Genomic DNA, 18,731 nt, shown 5'->3' on the forward strand with positions numbered 1-18,731 from the left:
TTTGGCACTGAATGTCTTATTTGCTTGTGTTTTACTTTGTCACTTTTAGGAAACTGTGGACTCGAATGCCGAAATCCCTCTGTATGTTGAGGCCACTAAGGGTTCTACCATTTACTGTATATTTCCCTCCTGCACTCGTTCTTCCAAAATGCATCATCTCGCATTTGTCCAGATTAAACTCCATCTGCAATTTCTCTGCTCAATTTTCTTTGGCAATCTTCCTCACTATCCACAGCTCCCCCAGTTTTTATTTTGTCCGCTAACTGATTAATCAGACCACCTACGTTTTCCTCCAAGTCATATATATATTCTGTACACACAGCGCATGTGCACGCACACGTTCTTCTCCTCCTCCTCTCTCCCCCACCCCTCCACTAGATTGGCCATGCTAAATTCCTCTAATGTCCAGGGATGTGCAGGAGAGGTGGATTAGCCATGGGAAATGCAGGGTTACAGGGATAGGGTAATGGGGTGAGTCGGGGTGGGATGGTCCGTGTGGACTAGATGGGTCGAATGGCCGGCTTCCGCACTGCTTGATTCGATTCTATAAATATCAAAACAGACAGGGAGGGCTTCTTTAGATGCATAAAGAGAAAGAGAAAGGCCAACATGAACACACGCCCCTTGGAGAATGAGGCTGGGGAAATAATAATGGGAAAGCAAGAAATGGCAGAAGAGTTGGACAAATATTTTGCGTCATTTTTCATGTTTGAATACACTAATAGCATTCTAAAAATATTAAATAATCAAGCTGAGAAGGACACGGGCTACAGCTAAAATAACTATCGCTAGAGAAAAATTACAAGGGAAATTAATGGGGCTACAGACTGATAAGTACCCTGCACTTGATGGATTGCACCTCTTGGATTTTTATGGAAATAGCTATAGAGATGGTGGATATATTGGTAGTAATCTTCCAAGATTCCTCAGAATCTGAATAAGTTTCAGAAGATTGAAAAACTGGAAAGTAATACCTTTTATTCAAATAGGGAAGGAGAGAGAAACTATAGGGCAGTTAGCTTAATACCTGTCATTGGGAAAGTGTTAGGATCTATAAAGCATAGTACTAGCTGAGCATTTAGAAATAGATCATGTGATCAAGCAGTCAGCATGGTTTCATGTAGGGATAATCTTGCCTGACAGATTTATTAGAATCTTTGAGGCACCAACAAGCAGAATACATAAAAGGAAACCAGTAGATGCAAAATAATTGGATTTATGTGGAAAAATATGTGTTTTTGCACTTTAGCTGGAAGAATGGAGATGCTGAATATTATTTAAATGGGAAAAACTGCAGAAAGAGGGATTTGAAGGTCCTCTTACATAAATCTCAATAAGCATCTATGCAAATTCAGCAAGTAATAGGGAAGGCAAATGGATCATTGGCCTTTGTTTCAAAGGGAATAGCTTTGCTAACACTGTACAAGGCCACACACACATACTGCAAACAGATTTTGTTTCCTTGCATTGGCAACAGTCTGGAGAAGATTCACTAAGGTAATCCTGGGGATAGAGGGATTTTCTTATCAGAGGCCGAGTGGCTTGAACTTGTACACATTGGAGGTTTAGAGGAATGATGAATGGCCTTATTTCAATGCACGCAATTCTTAGGAGGTTTGATAAAGTAGATGGGAGAAGTTGTTTTGTCTTGTGGGAGAGCCTTGGACGAGCAGGTATGATTTCAGAGTAACAGGTCACCCTCTTAAACGGGTGAAGAAAAATTCCTTCTGATGGTAGTGAATCTATAGAATTATTTACCACAGAGGGTTTCCTTTATCCATCCTGTTAGTGACAAATGTTAGACTAGGTGGCCTCTTGTTTACTGCTTGCTGTTTCTCTCCTTTCTTGACCAATGGTGTTGCAATTCTAGTTTTCCAGTCCATTGGCACCTTTGCAGATTCTGGAGAATTTTTGAAGATTACAACTAGTGCATTTATTATCAATGTAGGCATCCTTTTTAAGATCCTAGGATGAGGCCTTTGGGTCTAGAGGCCTTGATGACCTTTAGACCCATTAGATTTTGTAGTAATTTTGTCTCTAGTGATTGTTTTAAGTGCCTTCTATCCTTTTACCCCTGTATTTCTACTATTTTTGGGGTGCTACTTTTGCTTTTCCTGCGAAATGTGATACAAAAGTTCAGAGTTTGCTATTTCTTTGTTTCCCATATTAATTTCCCAATCTCCCCCTCTAAGGGATTTGTGCTCAGTTTTGATAATCTGCCATTTTACATACTTGTAGAATCTTTTAATATCTGGTCTTATATTCTTCATACTGCATAATCTAATTGAAACTAGAGGTGGCTCAAGTGGCTGAATGGCCTCCTCCTGACTCTAAGATTTACATGAAAAGTGTGTGATGGTTAGTGACTGGTTTGTTAGTGATGAAAATTGAGCTGTATGCAAAAGGCTTTAGTAATTTCTGGTGTACTGTGGGTTTTTAATTTGTTGAGTTGCGCACAATAAGGCTGCAATATTTAGACTTGAAATTGTACATGTAGCACAGGACCGAGAATGATTCGGTTTCTCTGTGAAGGAACTAAAATGTGATTTATGAGAAGTTATTGTTATTGTTTTATCAAAGTTAGGTTTCAACCTGACAGCATGTTTGCAATTCATGCACTCTAGATCATGTGTGATTTCAACATTGGAATTAAAATGATTCGTTAGTTTCATTACACTGAGACATATTGAGGTTATTTTGAGCCCTAATCGCAGCTATCATGCTTTAAAAAAAATTCCTTCCATAGCCCTGCCCGTTAAAATGTTGTTTTAAGGTGTTATACTGTTCTTACTTTTTATTCCTTTAATTCAGTTCGGTAAAACATAAACTTTTTTCCACCTTTCCACTCTATCTCACCTCAGTTCCCAGGGTGTGTACCATGTCATTTCTTTTCAAATGAGTGAATTAGAGCTTGCGTACATACATGCTGTGTATGGATTGTGCAGTGCATCTCTATTCAGAATACTCCAAACAGGAATTTTCACATTCTGGGTACCCCACAAGGCACTTCATCCGTTTCAAGAGCACATGGTATGGGTTTTGTGATGCTTTGCTGTAACAGTAAAGTGGCTCTTCCTAGAATATTAAATGTTGGAAATTTGATGTGGAAGCTTGTTTTATTCAAAAATTCCATAGGTTTTTCTTTGCAAAGAAATTGAAAACTTTATTGGTTACAATTAAAAACAAAAACAAGTTTCCTATTCTTGGATTTTTTTGGCACAGCTTGATGTTGTCTTGGAAACAAACCTAGCAACGATCCGTGTCCTGGAGACTGTTCAGAAGAAGTTGTCACGAATGTCAGCAGAGGACCAAGCTAAGTTTCGACTGGATAACACTCTTGGTGGTACTTCAGAAGTCATTCACCGTAAGGCCATTCAGAGGATATACGCAGACAAGGCTGCAGACATTCTCGATGGCTTGAAAAAGAACCCTGCCGTAGCTGTACCCATTGTGCTGAAAAGGTAAAATATATCCTGGCCATGTATTATAACAATGTTTTAATTGTACTGTCTTGTATATTGAGTCTTTTAAAGACACTTGTTTTAACATATATCAGGATATATATTTGGCACATTAGTTTCTTTAGATAAAATTGCTGCATAAATCTTTGTAATGCTTTCCATATTAACAGTTATTTGGTAGTACAGAACTTGAGCATTTCTGAAAAAAGACATTTTATCAAAGCTTTTCATCGTGTATTCATTGAGACCATGTGCAAGGATACCACTTCAAAGGAAAACTACATTTATGAGAAGGGAGGACTGGTTATTTGAGGTATGAACTCTGACTGACAAAAGGCCTTGCTAAGGGAATGCACAAATTAATGACTGACGGTTAACTTCTAGACTTCACTTAAAGCCAGCAGTTTTGCATTTCTTCTGTCTAGGAGCAACGCAAATGGTGTTTGCCACTAATAGGCTGCTACCATCAAGTCAAAAAGATATTCTGTCACAAAAATGAGTAATGTGTTATATGAATTTCAGTGCTGTTGTGATACCACAATATGGTGTCTATCATTCATCCCAAGAATTAGCAGATCACATCAAAACAACATATTCCTTCAGCTGTTCGTAACAAGCAAGGTACTGACCATACCCAACCTGTCCATATTGCAACACAGTGCCCAATAATGGATGTGATTCTGCAACTCGACAAGATTTCTCGATAATGCTTCAGTATGCTCAGAATTTTGCAGGCAGCCAATTTAGGATTGTCATTCAGGCCCATGGTGTGATGTGCTTACACATACTGAAAGTTACATGTGTTAATTTTTTTAAACATTTCACATGGTTGGGTAGCACAGTGGCTCAGTGGTGAGCAATGCAGCTTCATGGCGCCAGGGACCAGGGTTCAATTCCAGCCTCAGGTGATTGTGCAAACTCTACAGCAACAATCTCCACATGTCTCTGCGGGTTTCTGCTGTTACCTCCAACAGTCCATAGATGTGCAAGTTAGGTGGTTTGACAGTGCTAAATTATCCATCGTGTCGGCTACGGTAAATGCGGGTTTACAGGGATAGGGCAGGGGTCTGGGTAGAATGCTCTTCAAAGGGTCAGTGTAACCTTGATGGGATGAAAGGCCTCTTTGTTCAGTGTAGGGATTCTAAGATTCTGATACATAGACGAACAGAAAGAACATGTGCATACACAGAACCCCGAATAGGTGACAATCATTCAATGGTTCATTGATTTGGGCACTGCCACATATAAAATTTATCAAAGTCTGACAGTTAATTATCATTCCCCATGACAATGTCTCTACCAATCAAGAGTTCACTTGCCAACCAATCGGTGCTCTGCACTCATGCAGTTTGAATGTTGATTTGGTATTTTAATGAATTGTCCTGATGAGTGCAGGATAAAAATCTTCAACAAAATGTATCTTGTATGCAACATTAAAGTTTCCACATTGTATTAAAAATGTATTGTATCTCAATGCATAAACACCGCAAGCCTAGAAATTGTTTTTAAGCACTGTTAGCAATATTAACAGATTTATATCCTCTGTTAGTGTAGTGCAGGAACATCTCCCATCATACCCAAAGGAGAATAAATGGGTTAGCATGTGTGAAAATAGCAGGCACAGGCACGTGCTGCAAACATAGTAAATGTTTGTTTGCCATTGATTATTGCTCGGTTGTAGTGTCTATGTAGTTGTATAAAGCAGTTGTTACAGAATTTGGTCTTTGTGCTAAGGTGAGCAGTCCCAGCTGTGGTAATGACGGGATTCTGTTGCTGTCCTTTACATTGCAGAATTACAGAAGGATTATATCACAGTGTGGGGCCATTCATTGAGGATGTACAGGTGTCTAAATTTACCTAGTGCCCCTGGGAAGTGTCCTAGCTTCTTCCCATAGTTCCAAACATACTCTTCATTTTTAAATAATGGTCTAATTCCCTTCTGAATGCTGTGATTGAACCCTGCTTCTGCTACATTGTCAGATATTGTATTTTAAATCTCAACCATTTGCTACATGAAAATGTTTTCTTCATACCTCCATTGCATTTTTTTGCCAATTACCTCAAATTTGTGCCGCCTTGTTTTTAATCTTATGTCTATCAAATCTCATTTCAACCTTCTTTTCTCCAAGGGTCCCAACCTCTGCAGTTAATATATTTTAGCATTGTCCAGGTTGAAGATAACATTGTAATTTCCACTATTATGTCTACATCACTGTATATGCACCTATGATCCTCCCAAACTAGTTGCCAAATGTAAGGAAGAAGTAGGGAAAGAGAGCTTGTAGAGGTGAAGTGAATGTGAGGCTGAAGTGATCACAAAACGCTCTGTAATATCTTGTCCAGACTCCGGTACAACGAATAAAATCTTGGGTGAGGTGATAGAGTGTTGTTCGTGCTTCTGAAATTAAAGCCTAGCAATACTCATCATCCACAGCAGGAGGGAGAAAGCAGTAGAAGATGTTTGAGAGGGCTTATCATAGATTATAGGCATTCTGAAACAGGACTAGCTTTCAAAAATAATTTTGAACATGCAGAAGGATAAAGCATGGTATTAGCATGAACTGTTGGGCTTAATCCACATATCCATCATAAGATTTCCCACTTTCCTTCAATCGCCTTTCTTTGGCCCGTCTTCCCAATCTGGAGGGCAGAAAGTAGCTGCTGTAAATACCAATCAGAAACTTCTAGGAACTGTATAGCTTTCCACAGTTTTTACAATGTCCCTCTGGTAACACTCTTATGATTGGGATCATCTTTCTAAAGGCGTGTGGATGTAGGCCCTGCCAAGATATATCTAAGGCTACTGTGGGAGGCAAGGGATGAATTTGCAAGGGCAACAACATTAATTTTAAAATCACCTCTGGCCACAGTAGGGGTGCAAGAGAAGTGGAAGATAGCTACGTGGAACTATTTTTCAAGAGGGTGGTAATGTAAACCAGGATACTGCAGGCCATTGAATCTAACATCTGTGGTAGGTCAACTATTTGAAAAAAATCCTGAGGGACAGAAATTTTCTCCTTGAAGAGGCAAGGATTTATTGAAGATAGTCAACATTGCTTTGTAAGGCGGAAAACATATCTAACAACAAATTTGAAGTCTTTTAGGAGGTGATTTGTAGGTGAGGGGAGTGCTTTTGATATAATCTACATGGACTTCATGTAGATTACACCAGATTAAAAGCAAGTTCTCACACGGCACACTGGTCAAGCAGCTACAGAACCTACAGAATCCAGAGCAGTTTGGCAAATAGAATTGAGAATTGATAGGAGGCAATTGGCACTGGTCAGAGGTTGTTTTTATGACTGGACCCCTGTGTTCAGTGGTGGACTACAAGGTTCATTGGTACCACTGGGTTCCTTACTATCTATAATGTGCATTCATGATCTAGATATGAATGTAGGAGGTATGATCAGTAAGTTTGTAGAAGACATGGAAATTGATGGTGTGGTAAAAAGCGAGAAATAAAGCCTTAGACTACAGGATAATGTATACAAATTGGTCAGAGGGTCTAAACAGTAGCAAATGCAATTCAAAGCTGAAATGCATGAGGTGATGCATTTGGCGTGATTAACAACGTGGGGTGTGCATTTTGAACGGTAGCATCCAAAGAAGTACAGAGGATCAGAGGGACCTTGGTGTTCATGTCCACAGATCCTGCATACAGGCAGAGAGGGTTGCTAAAAAGCGTATGGGATTAATCAAGGTGTTGAATGCAAGAGCAATGAAGTTACGATGGAGCTGTATATATTGTATGATTAGGCCACAACTGGAATACTGTGCAGTTCTGGTTGCCACACTGAAGGAAGTTTGTGGTTACATTAGAGAGGGTGTAGGAGAAATTCACCAGGATATTTCCTAGGCTGGAGAGAAACTACTTAGGCCGGGGCTGTTTTCGTTAGAGCAGGGAGGGCTGAGGGAGGATATGATTGAGTTGTGCAGAGTTCTGAGGTGCAAAGATAGGGTAGATAAAGAGAAACATTAGCCCTCAGAAGAGGTTTAGAGGGGATTTAAGGTAACATTTTCACCTGGACCTCAGTGCCTGAAAGGATAGGAAAGGCTAGAACTCAAGAGGTTTAAGGACTATTTAGATGAGTACTTGAAATACCGCAGCATACAAGGCTACAGGCCAAGAGATAGAATAGATGAATGTTTGATGATGGAAGAGCCTCTTTCTGTGCTATATAAACTCTATGACTGTGAAACTTTAGGTCTTAACATAATGCATTAGCCAATATTTCCCCTGTCTTGTCATTTCACTGAAACTGCTTTTTTGTTTGTTTTCTTGCTGTCTTTGCTTCTGTCTCATTTGAAGTTTTTTGTTAGAATTTCTCTTTTACCTTTCTTCCTCAGATTAAAAGCAAAGGAGGAAGAATGGCGAGAAGCACAAAGGGGTTTCAATAAGATTTGGAGAGAGCAGAATGAGAAGTACTACCTGAAATCTCTTGATCATCAAGGAATCAACTTCAAACAGAACGACACCAAAACGCTGCGTTCCAAAAGCTTGCTGAATGAGATAGAGAGCATATATGATGAGGTATTTAGCACATGTGCAAGCGTCTGCAGCTGTGAAGGGAAGGGCTCCATTGTCTATTGGTCACAGTAAGCCTCAGGCATTGGCTTCCCACAGACTTCATTGTTACTCGAAAAATTAAAATACCCCTCCTTAAGAATAGATTGTATTCTTAAGTAAGAGGGTGTTTGAAACTTTTGGTAACCACCACAGTTTTGGCCTCAACTTTACTGTGACTATTTGTTTAGGATTGTTGATTGATAACTTGATGAAAAGCATGATGCAGTTTCAAAGATTGTGATGACACTTTTGCTAGGATTTTCTGACATTTTGCCTAGAAATTGCTGGCTGTGGAAATTGTAAAGATCTCTCTTTATGAATCTCCCTTCCTTTCCCTTAGTACTTCCTCATTTACTCCAGTTCATGGTGCTACAACTTACTCATTAGATTACATCCACGTTATCCTGACTCCGACTCCTGCTGTTTAAAACTAATTTACTAACCAGCTCAATAATTTGCTTTTAATTCCGAGAGCTTTAGCTAACAGTTTATTCTTAAGAGGGGTATTTTAATTTTTCAAGTAACAATGAAGTCTGTGGGAAGCCAATTCTTGAGGCTTAGGCAATATTTAGTAAATAATTTGTCTGTAGCTGTTGACAGGTAGTCTCATTTGTATTGTTGAGTCCTGTTAATGATGCCTGTTACCTGTCCGCAAAGTATATCTGTCACAAACGTTGGAGATTAGCCTAATGTTCATTTTAGGCCAGTAACGTGTGTTTGTGCATCACTGATCCTGATAAATGTGTAGTAAGGAACTGTATTCTGTATTCATTTTGTAAGTTCACAGCTCAACAGGAGTCACCTTATACAGTTTCACTTCAGAATGCTGGCAAGTAGGGTTTAATGGTTTATTTCACAGATGGGGCATCATCATTGAGACTGTAAGACATTAATTTCAAACTGTCCTTTGTTGGCAACTTTAAAACACTTCTGAATTTACTTTCACCTGTTACAAAAATGCACCAGTTGAAATACCTGCATGTGTCAGTTTTGGCTCAGCAGGCAGCATCCTTAGTGCTGAATCAAATGCTTGTGAATCCTCATTCTTGTGATTTGACCATATAGTGCTATGCTGGCATCTACTGCAACCCTGAGGGAATGCTGCACCACTAGGGGTGCCATTTGGGTGAGACTTTACTCCTTTTAGGCAGATGGGAACCTGTGTCACTATTTTTAGGAGAATGATGAGGTCTCTATGACTTCCAACGAACTTCACTAAAAATACAAGGTATTTGATGTCTGTGGGTTCTTATGAACAAATTAACTGCTTTGTTTCCAAATGTTGCATCAGTAACCACATCAGATGTATTTAAGTAGCACTTTGGGACATCCTTAGGCCATGAAAAGCATTACATAAGTGCAAGTTTTTCTACGAAAATTAAGTGAATCAACTTAGCACTTAACACAACAAAATTAGACCTGAATTAAACACGGCTTTTCTTCTGTTCTTATAATTAAATCTTTTCAGTATATTACGCCTAATTATTTTCCTCTGTTTATTTGTGGCTTTTTAGCGACAAGAACAGGCATCTGAGGATCACGCACATGTGACATCGGGTTCTCACTTAAGCTTTGTTTATGAGGACAAGCAGATCATGGAGGATGCAGCCTCCCTTATTATCCACCACGTGAAGCGACAGGCTGGGATACAGAAGGAAGATAAATACAAAATTAAACAGATAATTTATCACTTCGTCCCAGATCTGTTGTTTGCTCAGCGTGGCGAGCTGTCAGATGTGGAGGATGAGAAAGAAGATGAGGAGGATGAGGAGATGGACATTGATGAGAGCACAGGGACAACAAAAAAGCACAATGGCATTAACAGTAGCCCTTCCAAGCAAAAACTGATGTTCAGCAACACAGGAGCACAGAAACTGCGGGGCATGGACGATGTGTATAACCTTTTCTTTGTGAACAATAACTGGTATATCTTCATCCGGCTTCACCAGATCCTGTGCTCACGACTTCTGAAGATTTATAATCAGGCAGAGAAGCAGATTGAAGAGGAATGCAGAGAGAGGGAACGGGAGATGCTGACAGGAAAGCGGGACAAAAGTGACAGTCCAGCTATTCAGCTACGACTGAAGGAACCGAGTGAGTATACACAGAAATCTCAGTAATCCTTCTCTCTTGGGAGATAGCAAATACGGTCACTTTATTTTTCCGCAACCAACAAACTGATTGTGATGGTCTGACAGGATCTTTTATGATACATTTTTTTAATGCTAAAAAGAAGCATGTTGTCAAAGCTTTTTGTCTAAGACTCATCAGACAAACAGAAGAATGCCAAATGTCATAACAAAACAGCAGGAAAAGGGTGCTGATTGGTTGGCAAGTTAACTTAGACGGCCAAAGTGCTGCCATGGAGAAAACAATGATGCTCCATGGTTGCTGGATTTTGGCATTTTTTACTACTCCTTTCCACATTAAGGAATAGAAAAGAAGATTTAATTTTGGAGTTGTATTTTTACAGAAAAGGGAATTTCTGCGAGATTAATTAAAAATCATACCAAGATAAAATGTAGTTGTTAACGAAGTTTTTGTTTTCCATAGACTAAGCAGTGTGCAGTTGATTGACTTGTCTCATAAATCAAAAATATTGACTTTTTGCTAATGAGCTGAGAGAATCTCAGATTGTACAGAATTAAATCATTCAGCCTAACAGTTCCATGCTGATGTTTGAGAATGAATAGTAATGTTTGATTGTTTTGTGCGGAATTGTTTTTGATTTTGATTTGATCTAAGCTTTATTGTTATGTGTACTCAAGCGCAGAAGTAGAGGTGTTCAGTGAAAAATATTCAGTGTTGTCACACATGGCACCTCTTGGGTACAAAGGCAACTAGGTATGAAACTTAGGGTCCAAACAGTAACAAGTAGAGAAACAAAGTTGAAACGAAAAGTAAAGCATTAGCATTGTTCTTGGTGTAAGTAGAAAACAAAACATTACAGTCCTACCTAGTATTAAGTGGAAAAATCAGGAATGAAGGTAAAAGTTGAATATGTTTGAAACTGTAGTGTTCTACAGTGCTAGGGTTGCAACAGACTTGAGCTGAATTGGCTCACTACCTGTATAAAATCTGTTACAGTAATTTTGATCCCTGTAAACTGTATCTGATTTTTGAATTTTGTTTTGTGTGTTTTGTTTGTTTTGCTCTGGTCTATAAATATGCATAGTGCTGCAATACCACTTCTATTAATGTGACTACTGGGGAGTGTCTCCCTGCAGTATCTGTAAAGTTATAACTGTAACACAGTCTAGTAAACAGCAGGCTTAAATTATATCAGGGAGAAGAGCCAAATAGTATCACTGGTACCACTGTTACCTCTTGAACCAAAAGATTGCAACCCACCACATTGTGATTTGAGCACATAATCCAAACTACTGTTCAGCTGCAGTATTGAATATTGTCAGCGTGATGAAGTTGATTAGACATTAAAGTAAGGCACTGTCTCTCATTAGTTCAGGTGGGTGTTGAAGAAACTACGGCACTGTTCCATGAAGAAGAGTGGGCACGCCCACTATCCCTCAGTCCTGAGGAAGGGTCACCAGACCCGAAACGTTAACTCTGATTTATTTTTTCTTCACAGATGCTGCCAGACTTGCTGAGCATTTCTGGCAACTTCTGTTTCTGACCACTGGAAACAGATTGGTCATTCACCTCGTCGCTGTTTGTGGGATCTTGCTTTGTGATTAGCTGTGCAACAGTGTCAGTTTCACAACATAATTCATTCTGCATGAAATGCAGCAGGATATTCTTAAAGCAGTTCTTTATAAAATAAATACAATCGGTGTTTCTTTGATAGGCAGCAATTAGGTTTGTTATTGAATTATAATTTTATGAATCTATTTCCTCAACTTCACATTCTGTCATGGGCTAATCACTAGTGAACAGAATAGAACTTGATTAATAAGGCAATGCTGAAAGAGCTTTCAGGTTAATGGAAAAATTCTGGGGAATGTTATAAATAATAGCTGAAATATTGTGGATTGACTGGGAGTGCTGATTACGGTAACTGGGAGTGCTGATTACGGTAACATCTTCACAAGAGAAGCAGGCATGTCACTTTATAGCTGTGATATTTTTGATATTCTGACATGTTTCTCATGTAGGATTTCTTCAGAAATCTTTTCCTTCAGGATAATTCATTGTAACATGTAATGTGATCTACAATCGATGTAATAAAATGGAAAAGTTACTGCATTAGCTCTGTATACAATGGTACAACACAGGAGCTATTTGGCATATTTTGAATGCTTTGAAAGAGCTATCAGTTAGTCTCATTCCCCTGTTCTTTGCCCTGCAAATCTAAGTGTACCTCCTATTCCCTTTTCAATGTTGCCATTGAGTCTGCTTCCACCACCCTTTCAGACCGCATTTCAGTTTGTGCATGAAGTGCTGTGTGCCTCATGTGGACTATGGTACTTTATATGTGCACAGGAGTGGTGTAAGGAGCTGAGTTTTGCATGTGGTAGCAGAGGTGAACATCTTTGTTTTATGTACATGAGAGTCCTGTTTATTTGGAGCTGCATGTAACTCTTTCATTGGAACAAAATGTGATGGAATTATTTTCAATATGCAAAGCTCGATGAGTAACCTATTAGTTTTATCAAATTTCAGTGGATATTGATGTGGAAGACTATTACCCAGCTTTCCTTGATATGGTGCGGAATCTTCTGGATGGCAACATGGACTCCTCCCAGTATGAGGACACACTTCGGGAAATGTTTACAATTCATGCATTCATCGCTTTTACAATGGATAAACTCATCCAGAGTATAGTCAGGCAGGTAAGATGTGGTCAATCAGAACTCTTGCCATCTAAAACCACAATAAGTTATATCTCAATGTTCCTCACTCTCATGCATATTAAGCAGGACTTTTGAGATAGCCAAGGAACTCCATATGATTGCCTAATGTCAAAACAATGAAAACACAGAGACAGAATAAACACTGGTATTTTTAAATTTGTTCACACCTTACATGGCCTGACTCTTTACAGGAATAGGCATTGAAAAACATTGGAGTTCTCTCTGGAAAAACTCAGTAACCATTTTGCACTTGGTGTGCTGCTTTCAGACAAGACTGCTGTGTCGTCATTGCAGTCTTACACACTTCTGAGTTTTCGTGTTATTGTGCGAAATCCGAGAACATCTCTATGACTTTTGCAGTTTCAGCTGGGGAAGCAAATGCTTATGCAGGCAGGCAGACATTCGTTGAACTCTTCAGGTCATCAGGGTGAAATCTTTCTTTTTCCCCAATAATATGTTTTGTCCACTTTGAAAAGCAATGTGGCTTTGTGCCACATTTGAATCAAGATGACTCCATCCCCTCCAGTTACTTCTCAACAAAAAAATCCTGGTGTTGATATTTTCAGAACCTTGCAGAAGGGACACATTTATTGCGTTTATGTAGGACCTATAATATTGTATTGACAGACAGGGCTGATTGGACACTAAGCAGAAATTGAATGAACAGCAGAAGTGGGAATGGATTGATTGAGTTCTGAGGAAGGGTCACCAGACCCGAAACGTTAACTCTGTCTTTTCGTCCCAGAGCTGTTGAGTTTTTGTTCGTGGATTGATTAAGCATGCAGATGTTGAGAAGGTGTATGAAGTTTAGGAGATATGTGGCAAGGCTGAGACACTAATAAAGATATGAAGTGCACACAATGGTTTAAATCTGTGTTGCTAGAGTGGGCTAGAATGGGGGACAGCTGTACCATTCTGAACCTTAGAAGGTTTGGGCTAGGGATGTAGCTTGGCAAAGTTTGGACACAGACTGGAGGCAAGTTGCAAAGAAACCGGGACAAGATTTTTGCAGTTGGTGTTTGAGAGGGTAGATGATGCAGGATCATGACTTGGCTCAACTGGGACATGTTTGCCCCTTTTCGATCAGGCACAGATCTAACAGCTGTGACAAATGTGGCAAATGAAGACTGGTCATAGAAATTAGAGGTCTCTGAAGAGTTGTAACAAGGTGATAACTTCACCACAGAGAAGGAGAAAATGAAATTAAGTCTTATTTTGGAGAACCACCAGCAGTGAGCGAGCAGAAGACCATGTCATACAATTGATACATATGCCAGAAGGAAGAAAATTTAAGAATTGGAGAAAATTTAAAGATTTGTCCAGTAAAAATGACTTAATTACATTGAGTGGTTACATTTCTGAAATACTTGGTGAATTATTTCCCTAAAACCTAACAAATAACTTTGAAGAAAATATTTTTAATGCTGCTGTATAGAGCAGGCAATAGTATTGCAATTAGAGACAACAACCCATTGAATTACTTCAACAGTGTATTAGTGTTGAATTAATATTTGCTTAGGCTCCTCTGCACAGAAATAAGAGTTTGTTAGTTAAAATATTGATGTATTGTTGTGTATGATGCAATGCTTGGCAGGGCTGCTTGGTGGTTAGTTCTTACAGTCCAACTGATTTAGTGTGGGAAGTGAACAGTGAACTACACTTCCTGTAGCAATTTGTTTAATCATTTAAACCAGATCTTCACTATTGCCTATTCAAGAGCAGTTTGAAGCTGTCACCTGTCGTTCTTTCGGACATGTTTTCTGTCCTGAAGTTGATGCTTAATGTTTCTTTACTAAAGATTGATAATTGAGAGGGTTGGATTATGAGGAGAGGCTGAGTAGACTGGGCTTATACTCATTGGTATTCAGAAGAACGAGGGGAGATCTTATAGAAACATAAAAGATTATGAAGCGAATAGATAAGGTGGAGGAAGGGGTGTTGTTTCCACTATCAGGTGAAACTAGGACTAGAGGGCTTTGCCTCAAAATAAAGGGAAGCAGATGTAGGACTGACGTCAGGAGGAACTTCACCCAGGGGATTGTGAATCTGTTGGATTCCCTGCCCAGTGAAGCAGTTGAAGCTACCTCGCTGATGTTTTTAAGGCAAGGTTAGATAAGTTTTTGAACAGTAAAGGAATTAAGGGTTATGGTGAGTGGGTGGGTAAGTGGAGCTGAGTCTCAAAAAGATCAGCCATGATCTTATTAAATGACGGGGCAGGCTCGAGGGACCAGGTGGCCTGCTCCTGCTCCCAGTTCTTATGTTCTTACGAACTGTAAATCAAGAACAAAAACAAAGTTGCTGGAAAAGCCCAGCAGGTCTGGCAGCATTTCTGAAGAAATAAACAGAGTTAACGTTTCGGGTCTAGTGACCCTTCCTCAGAACTGATAATTCTTTGCCCACTTGACAATGGGAGCTTTTAAAAATGATGATTAATTCCGACATGGCCTTCTGCTTTCTACCCTGTATAAATTTGAGGCCATCCAAAACTCTGCTGCCAATGTCGCGACTTACACCAAATGCTGTTCACCCACTGCTCTTGTGCTCACTGACTCTCACTAGCTCTCTTTAATCCAAGCTGTAACTTTAAAATTCTCACACTTATTTTTAAATGCTTCTTCTGTAGTCATACCTCTCCCTGTTGCTATAATCCCGTCTAGTCCCAAAACCCTCTGAGATGTCTATGCACCAACATCTTGAATTTCTCTATTTCAACATTGTTCATGCCTTCAGTCACCTGGGCCGTAATCTCTGGAATTCCCTGTTGACAACAGTCTGCATTTTAACCTGACTTTTCTTCTTTTAAGACGCTAGTTAAAATCTACACCTTTGGCCAACCTTTTGGTCATCTGCCATAATACCTCCTTACATTGCTTGGTATCATATTCTGTTTATCAGGCTCAAATAACTTGACTTGTGTAACTATAATTTATTGTAGTTTTTGCATGATTTGGAGTGTATTTAAATTGTCCTCTAGTACAAACATTTCATTATCGCTAGTATTTTTCTAAAACAATATTTTGAAGTTATCGTTTTAAATTCAGTACCATTATTAAACTATTGCCTGTGGTTAAGTGTAGTTATGATTGCTATTACAGTCCATAAAACAAGGGCAGATTTGTTTAAGTTTTGTTTTTACCTTTATTATTTGCTGTTTTAATTTCATAAAATTCATGTACCTTCTCATCAATAAATGATTTTTTTTGTGGTTTTGAATTGCTTAGAAATGAATGAAAGCTGGATTAGAATTTTTTTCTGTGACCAGGAAGACTTTATGGTGCATCTTATTACAAGGCTGTAGCAAAAAGCTTGGAAACTGCTGCCATAGGCAAGATCTTTCAGGCTGGCATTTGTATAAAAGGCATGCTTGTGTAACGAGAAAACTTAGGCCATTGGTAATCAGTGGAAAGCAGTATCCAGTCTCAAAGATAGCATTGCGGAAAGTGTGCTCCTTTTCCTAACATTACCATCCCACTGCTCCTGCTGCTGGTGCTAGCTTTTGTCCCTGCTCCTGCGGGACCCATCCTCCATCTCAACTCCTCAGCCCCTCGTCAGCGAAACGTGCAGTGATGATGACATCACTGCGCATGGAGTGTGCATACACCATTGCACATGTGCACTCAATCCTGTAGCCTGTCCTCTCATGGCTAACTGATGACATGGGCTGTGCTGACACATGCATGTGGTCATTTTTACTTAATGGATAATCACTCCGTACATTTTCAAGGTAAAAGATTCGTATCTTGATACTACCTAGAGCTGTTCTGTTAAGTCTGCGAATGTTGGTACTGGGTAGTAATTCCTTGGGAATGTTAAAATTGTTTGACCTCTCACAGTATTACTAGAGAATACTCAGTTGTGATAGTCACTTGTGAGAAGAACAATGACCAGCAAAGCAAATCACTTTTCCTCAAACTCATTTTGTTTTCATTGGAAGCTACTGTGAAATCAAGCTTTTCTCCTGACGACTTTACATATCTGTTCCTGATCCACAGACAGGCCAGTGGTTCCACAGCAGTATGCCAGAAACCTGGGCACAGACAGTTTGACTGTCTTCTATTGTCCACCAACAGAGGAACCTCCTGAAATTACCTTTAACCACACTTGCTGGTTGTCTGTGTTTGAGTTGTCGATATCGATAAGCTGAATTAGGCAGCAAAAGACTTTGAAGCTCACAATGACTTTGTTGTACGTTATAGTATAGTACAAACATACGTTTCACCTTCTCGGCCCTCTCACTGTCTTAAAAACTGACATTCCACTGGAGAAGAACTCAGCTCCAGGTATATTTCGAATCAACCTGTTGAGAGATAGTATTACACAGATCTAAAGCAACTGGAACTTGAATATGAGGTAGGGACACTAGCTGTATCCCACTGGAGGCCCCCAAGAACTCAACCCTATAATTTCTTAATCAAATTAGTCAAAATGTTATGACACCTGTCTGGAAAAGGCAAGACTTGAACCTCAACCTCCTGGCTCAATGAAAGGAAGAACTCAACTCTAAACTGCAAGATTTTTTTTCAGTTGACCAGTTCAGAGATATTATTATACACCTCTGGATCATGTGGGAGTTGAACCCAGGCCTCCTGGCCCAACAGTAGGGATAGTGCCACTGTGCCTCAAGAGTCCCTGAATCCCCAACTGCAAAAGTGCAATCCATGAACTGTACAGCCGGTCTATCTGAGCTCTACAGGGACCTGCATATACAACTCTTTGACAGGCTGAACTAGGTATACCGACAAGTATTGTCTGATACACTTGTTTACAGTCTTTTTAAGAACTTATTATTTGAATGTTAATGTCTGCTGTTCAAAGAGAAGTGCTAAAGTCCACCCTCCTTTCATCAGTTTTAGTATTTAAAGGAGAAAATAAAGTCTCTCAATTTTGAGTTTCATGATTATGTTCATTTTATTGTGGCATCTGCAAGAGCAGGATGGATAAAACCAAGAAGGAGTTTCTTTACTAGAAAGTTGATTATCTCCTGTGGTCTGTCTTGTTTTGCAGTTCTTTTTAAATGATAGTTGGAAACTGAGATTGGGAGTAAAATTCTCTTATTTGCAATCAGTACTAGTTGTTGTGGTTTAACATTTCCACAGTTGTCAAGTATTGAAAGTATAGATATAAATCAGTCAATAGTTTTCAGGGTGTATTCTTCTCTTGTGTGTCCTAATTGATGAATTTCCATCTGAAAGGTTGTGAGTAACCTGAGGAGCCTTTATGCATACTGACGTGATTGCTACTCAGGGCTTCCCCAGAATAGCATGGCTGAGATTGGGAACGCGCAGTGAGGAAGTTGCAGTGGGCTTCGATGTATTTGTGTCATGGTGCGACTAATTAATCTTTCTGGAACTAGTTGCTCCCTTGACTTGCACTGAGATCAGTAATATTGCTGTTAAATTCCAAAGCTCAACCTTAAATCTAAGGGTCAATATGAATCATTAATCTAACACTGCTTTTTGTGTTTTTGTTCTTTACAGCTGCAACACATTGTGAGTGATGAAATCTGTATACAGGTTACTGATTTGTACCTAGCAGAAAGTAATAACTGTGCCACTGGAGGTCCCTTGGCAACTATTTCCTCCCGAGTTGTTATTGAAAGCAATTACCAGCGCAAAGCTGAACAGCTCATGTCAGATGAGAACTGCTTTAAGGTATGTGTGTGTTCAAATGCAGATTCACCATTGGCATAAATCCTGCTTGGCTTAGATTTGATGAGATTATGACCAGGAATTTCTTCTGCAGGAATCAACACAAAGAGGAGTCAGTATGGTGTAATATGACTTCACTTTTACTCAGTTACTGTGGAAGATGTGGATTTATCACATGCTGGCAGCCGTTCAAACTCTGTCTTATTGTTGAACGAAAAAAGCATTTGTTGAAGCCTTTCCT

At 39.4% G+C, this 18,731-nt stretch overlaps 1 protein-coding gene across 7 annotated transcripts in view; it reads left to right on the forward strand.

Moving 5' to 3' along the window:
- The window catches only part of sin3aa (SIN3 transcription regulator family member Aa), a 116,866-nt gene that overhangs the window by 74,205 nt on the left and 23,930 nt on the right, over window positions 1–18,731 (forward strand). For all 7 annotated transcript variants that reach the window (XM_048520576.2, XM_048520581.2, XM_048520578.2 and 4 more), the window contains 5 exons: window positions 3,223–3,461; window positions 7,812–7,995; window positions 9,546–10,125; window positions 12,652–12,821; window positions 18,320–18,493. In XM_048520576.2, the coding sequence (XP_048376533.1) occupies window positions 3,223–3,461; window positions 7,812–7,995; window positions 9,546–10,125; window positions 12,652–12,821; window positions 18,320–18,493 (1,347 nt within the window). The remainder of the gene's footprint in view (window positions 1–3,222; window positions 3,462–7,811; window positions 7,996–9,545; window positions 10,126–12,651; window positions 12,822–18,319; window positions 18,494–18,731) is intronic.

Source organism: Stegostoma tigrinum, chromosome 36 (genome assembly GCF_030684315.1).
Source record: "Stegostoma tigrinum isolate sSteTig4 chromosome 36, sSteTig4.hap1, whole genome shotgun sequence".
In the NCBI taxonomy this organism is placed as follows: Eukaryota; Metazoa; Chordata; class Chondrichthyes; order Orectolobiformes; family Stegostomatidae; genus Stegostoma; species Stegostoma tigrinum.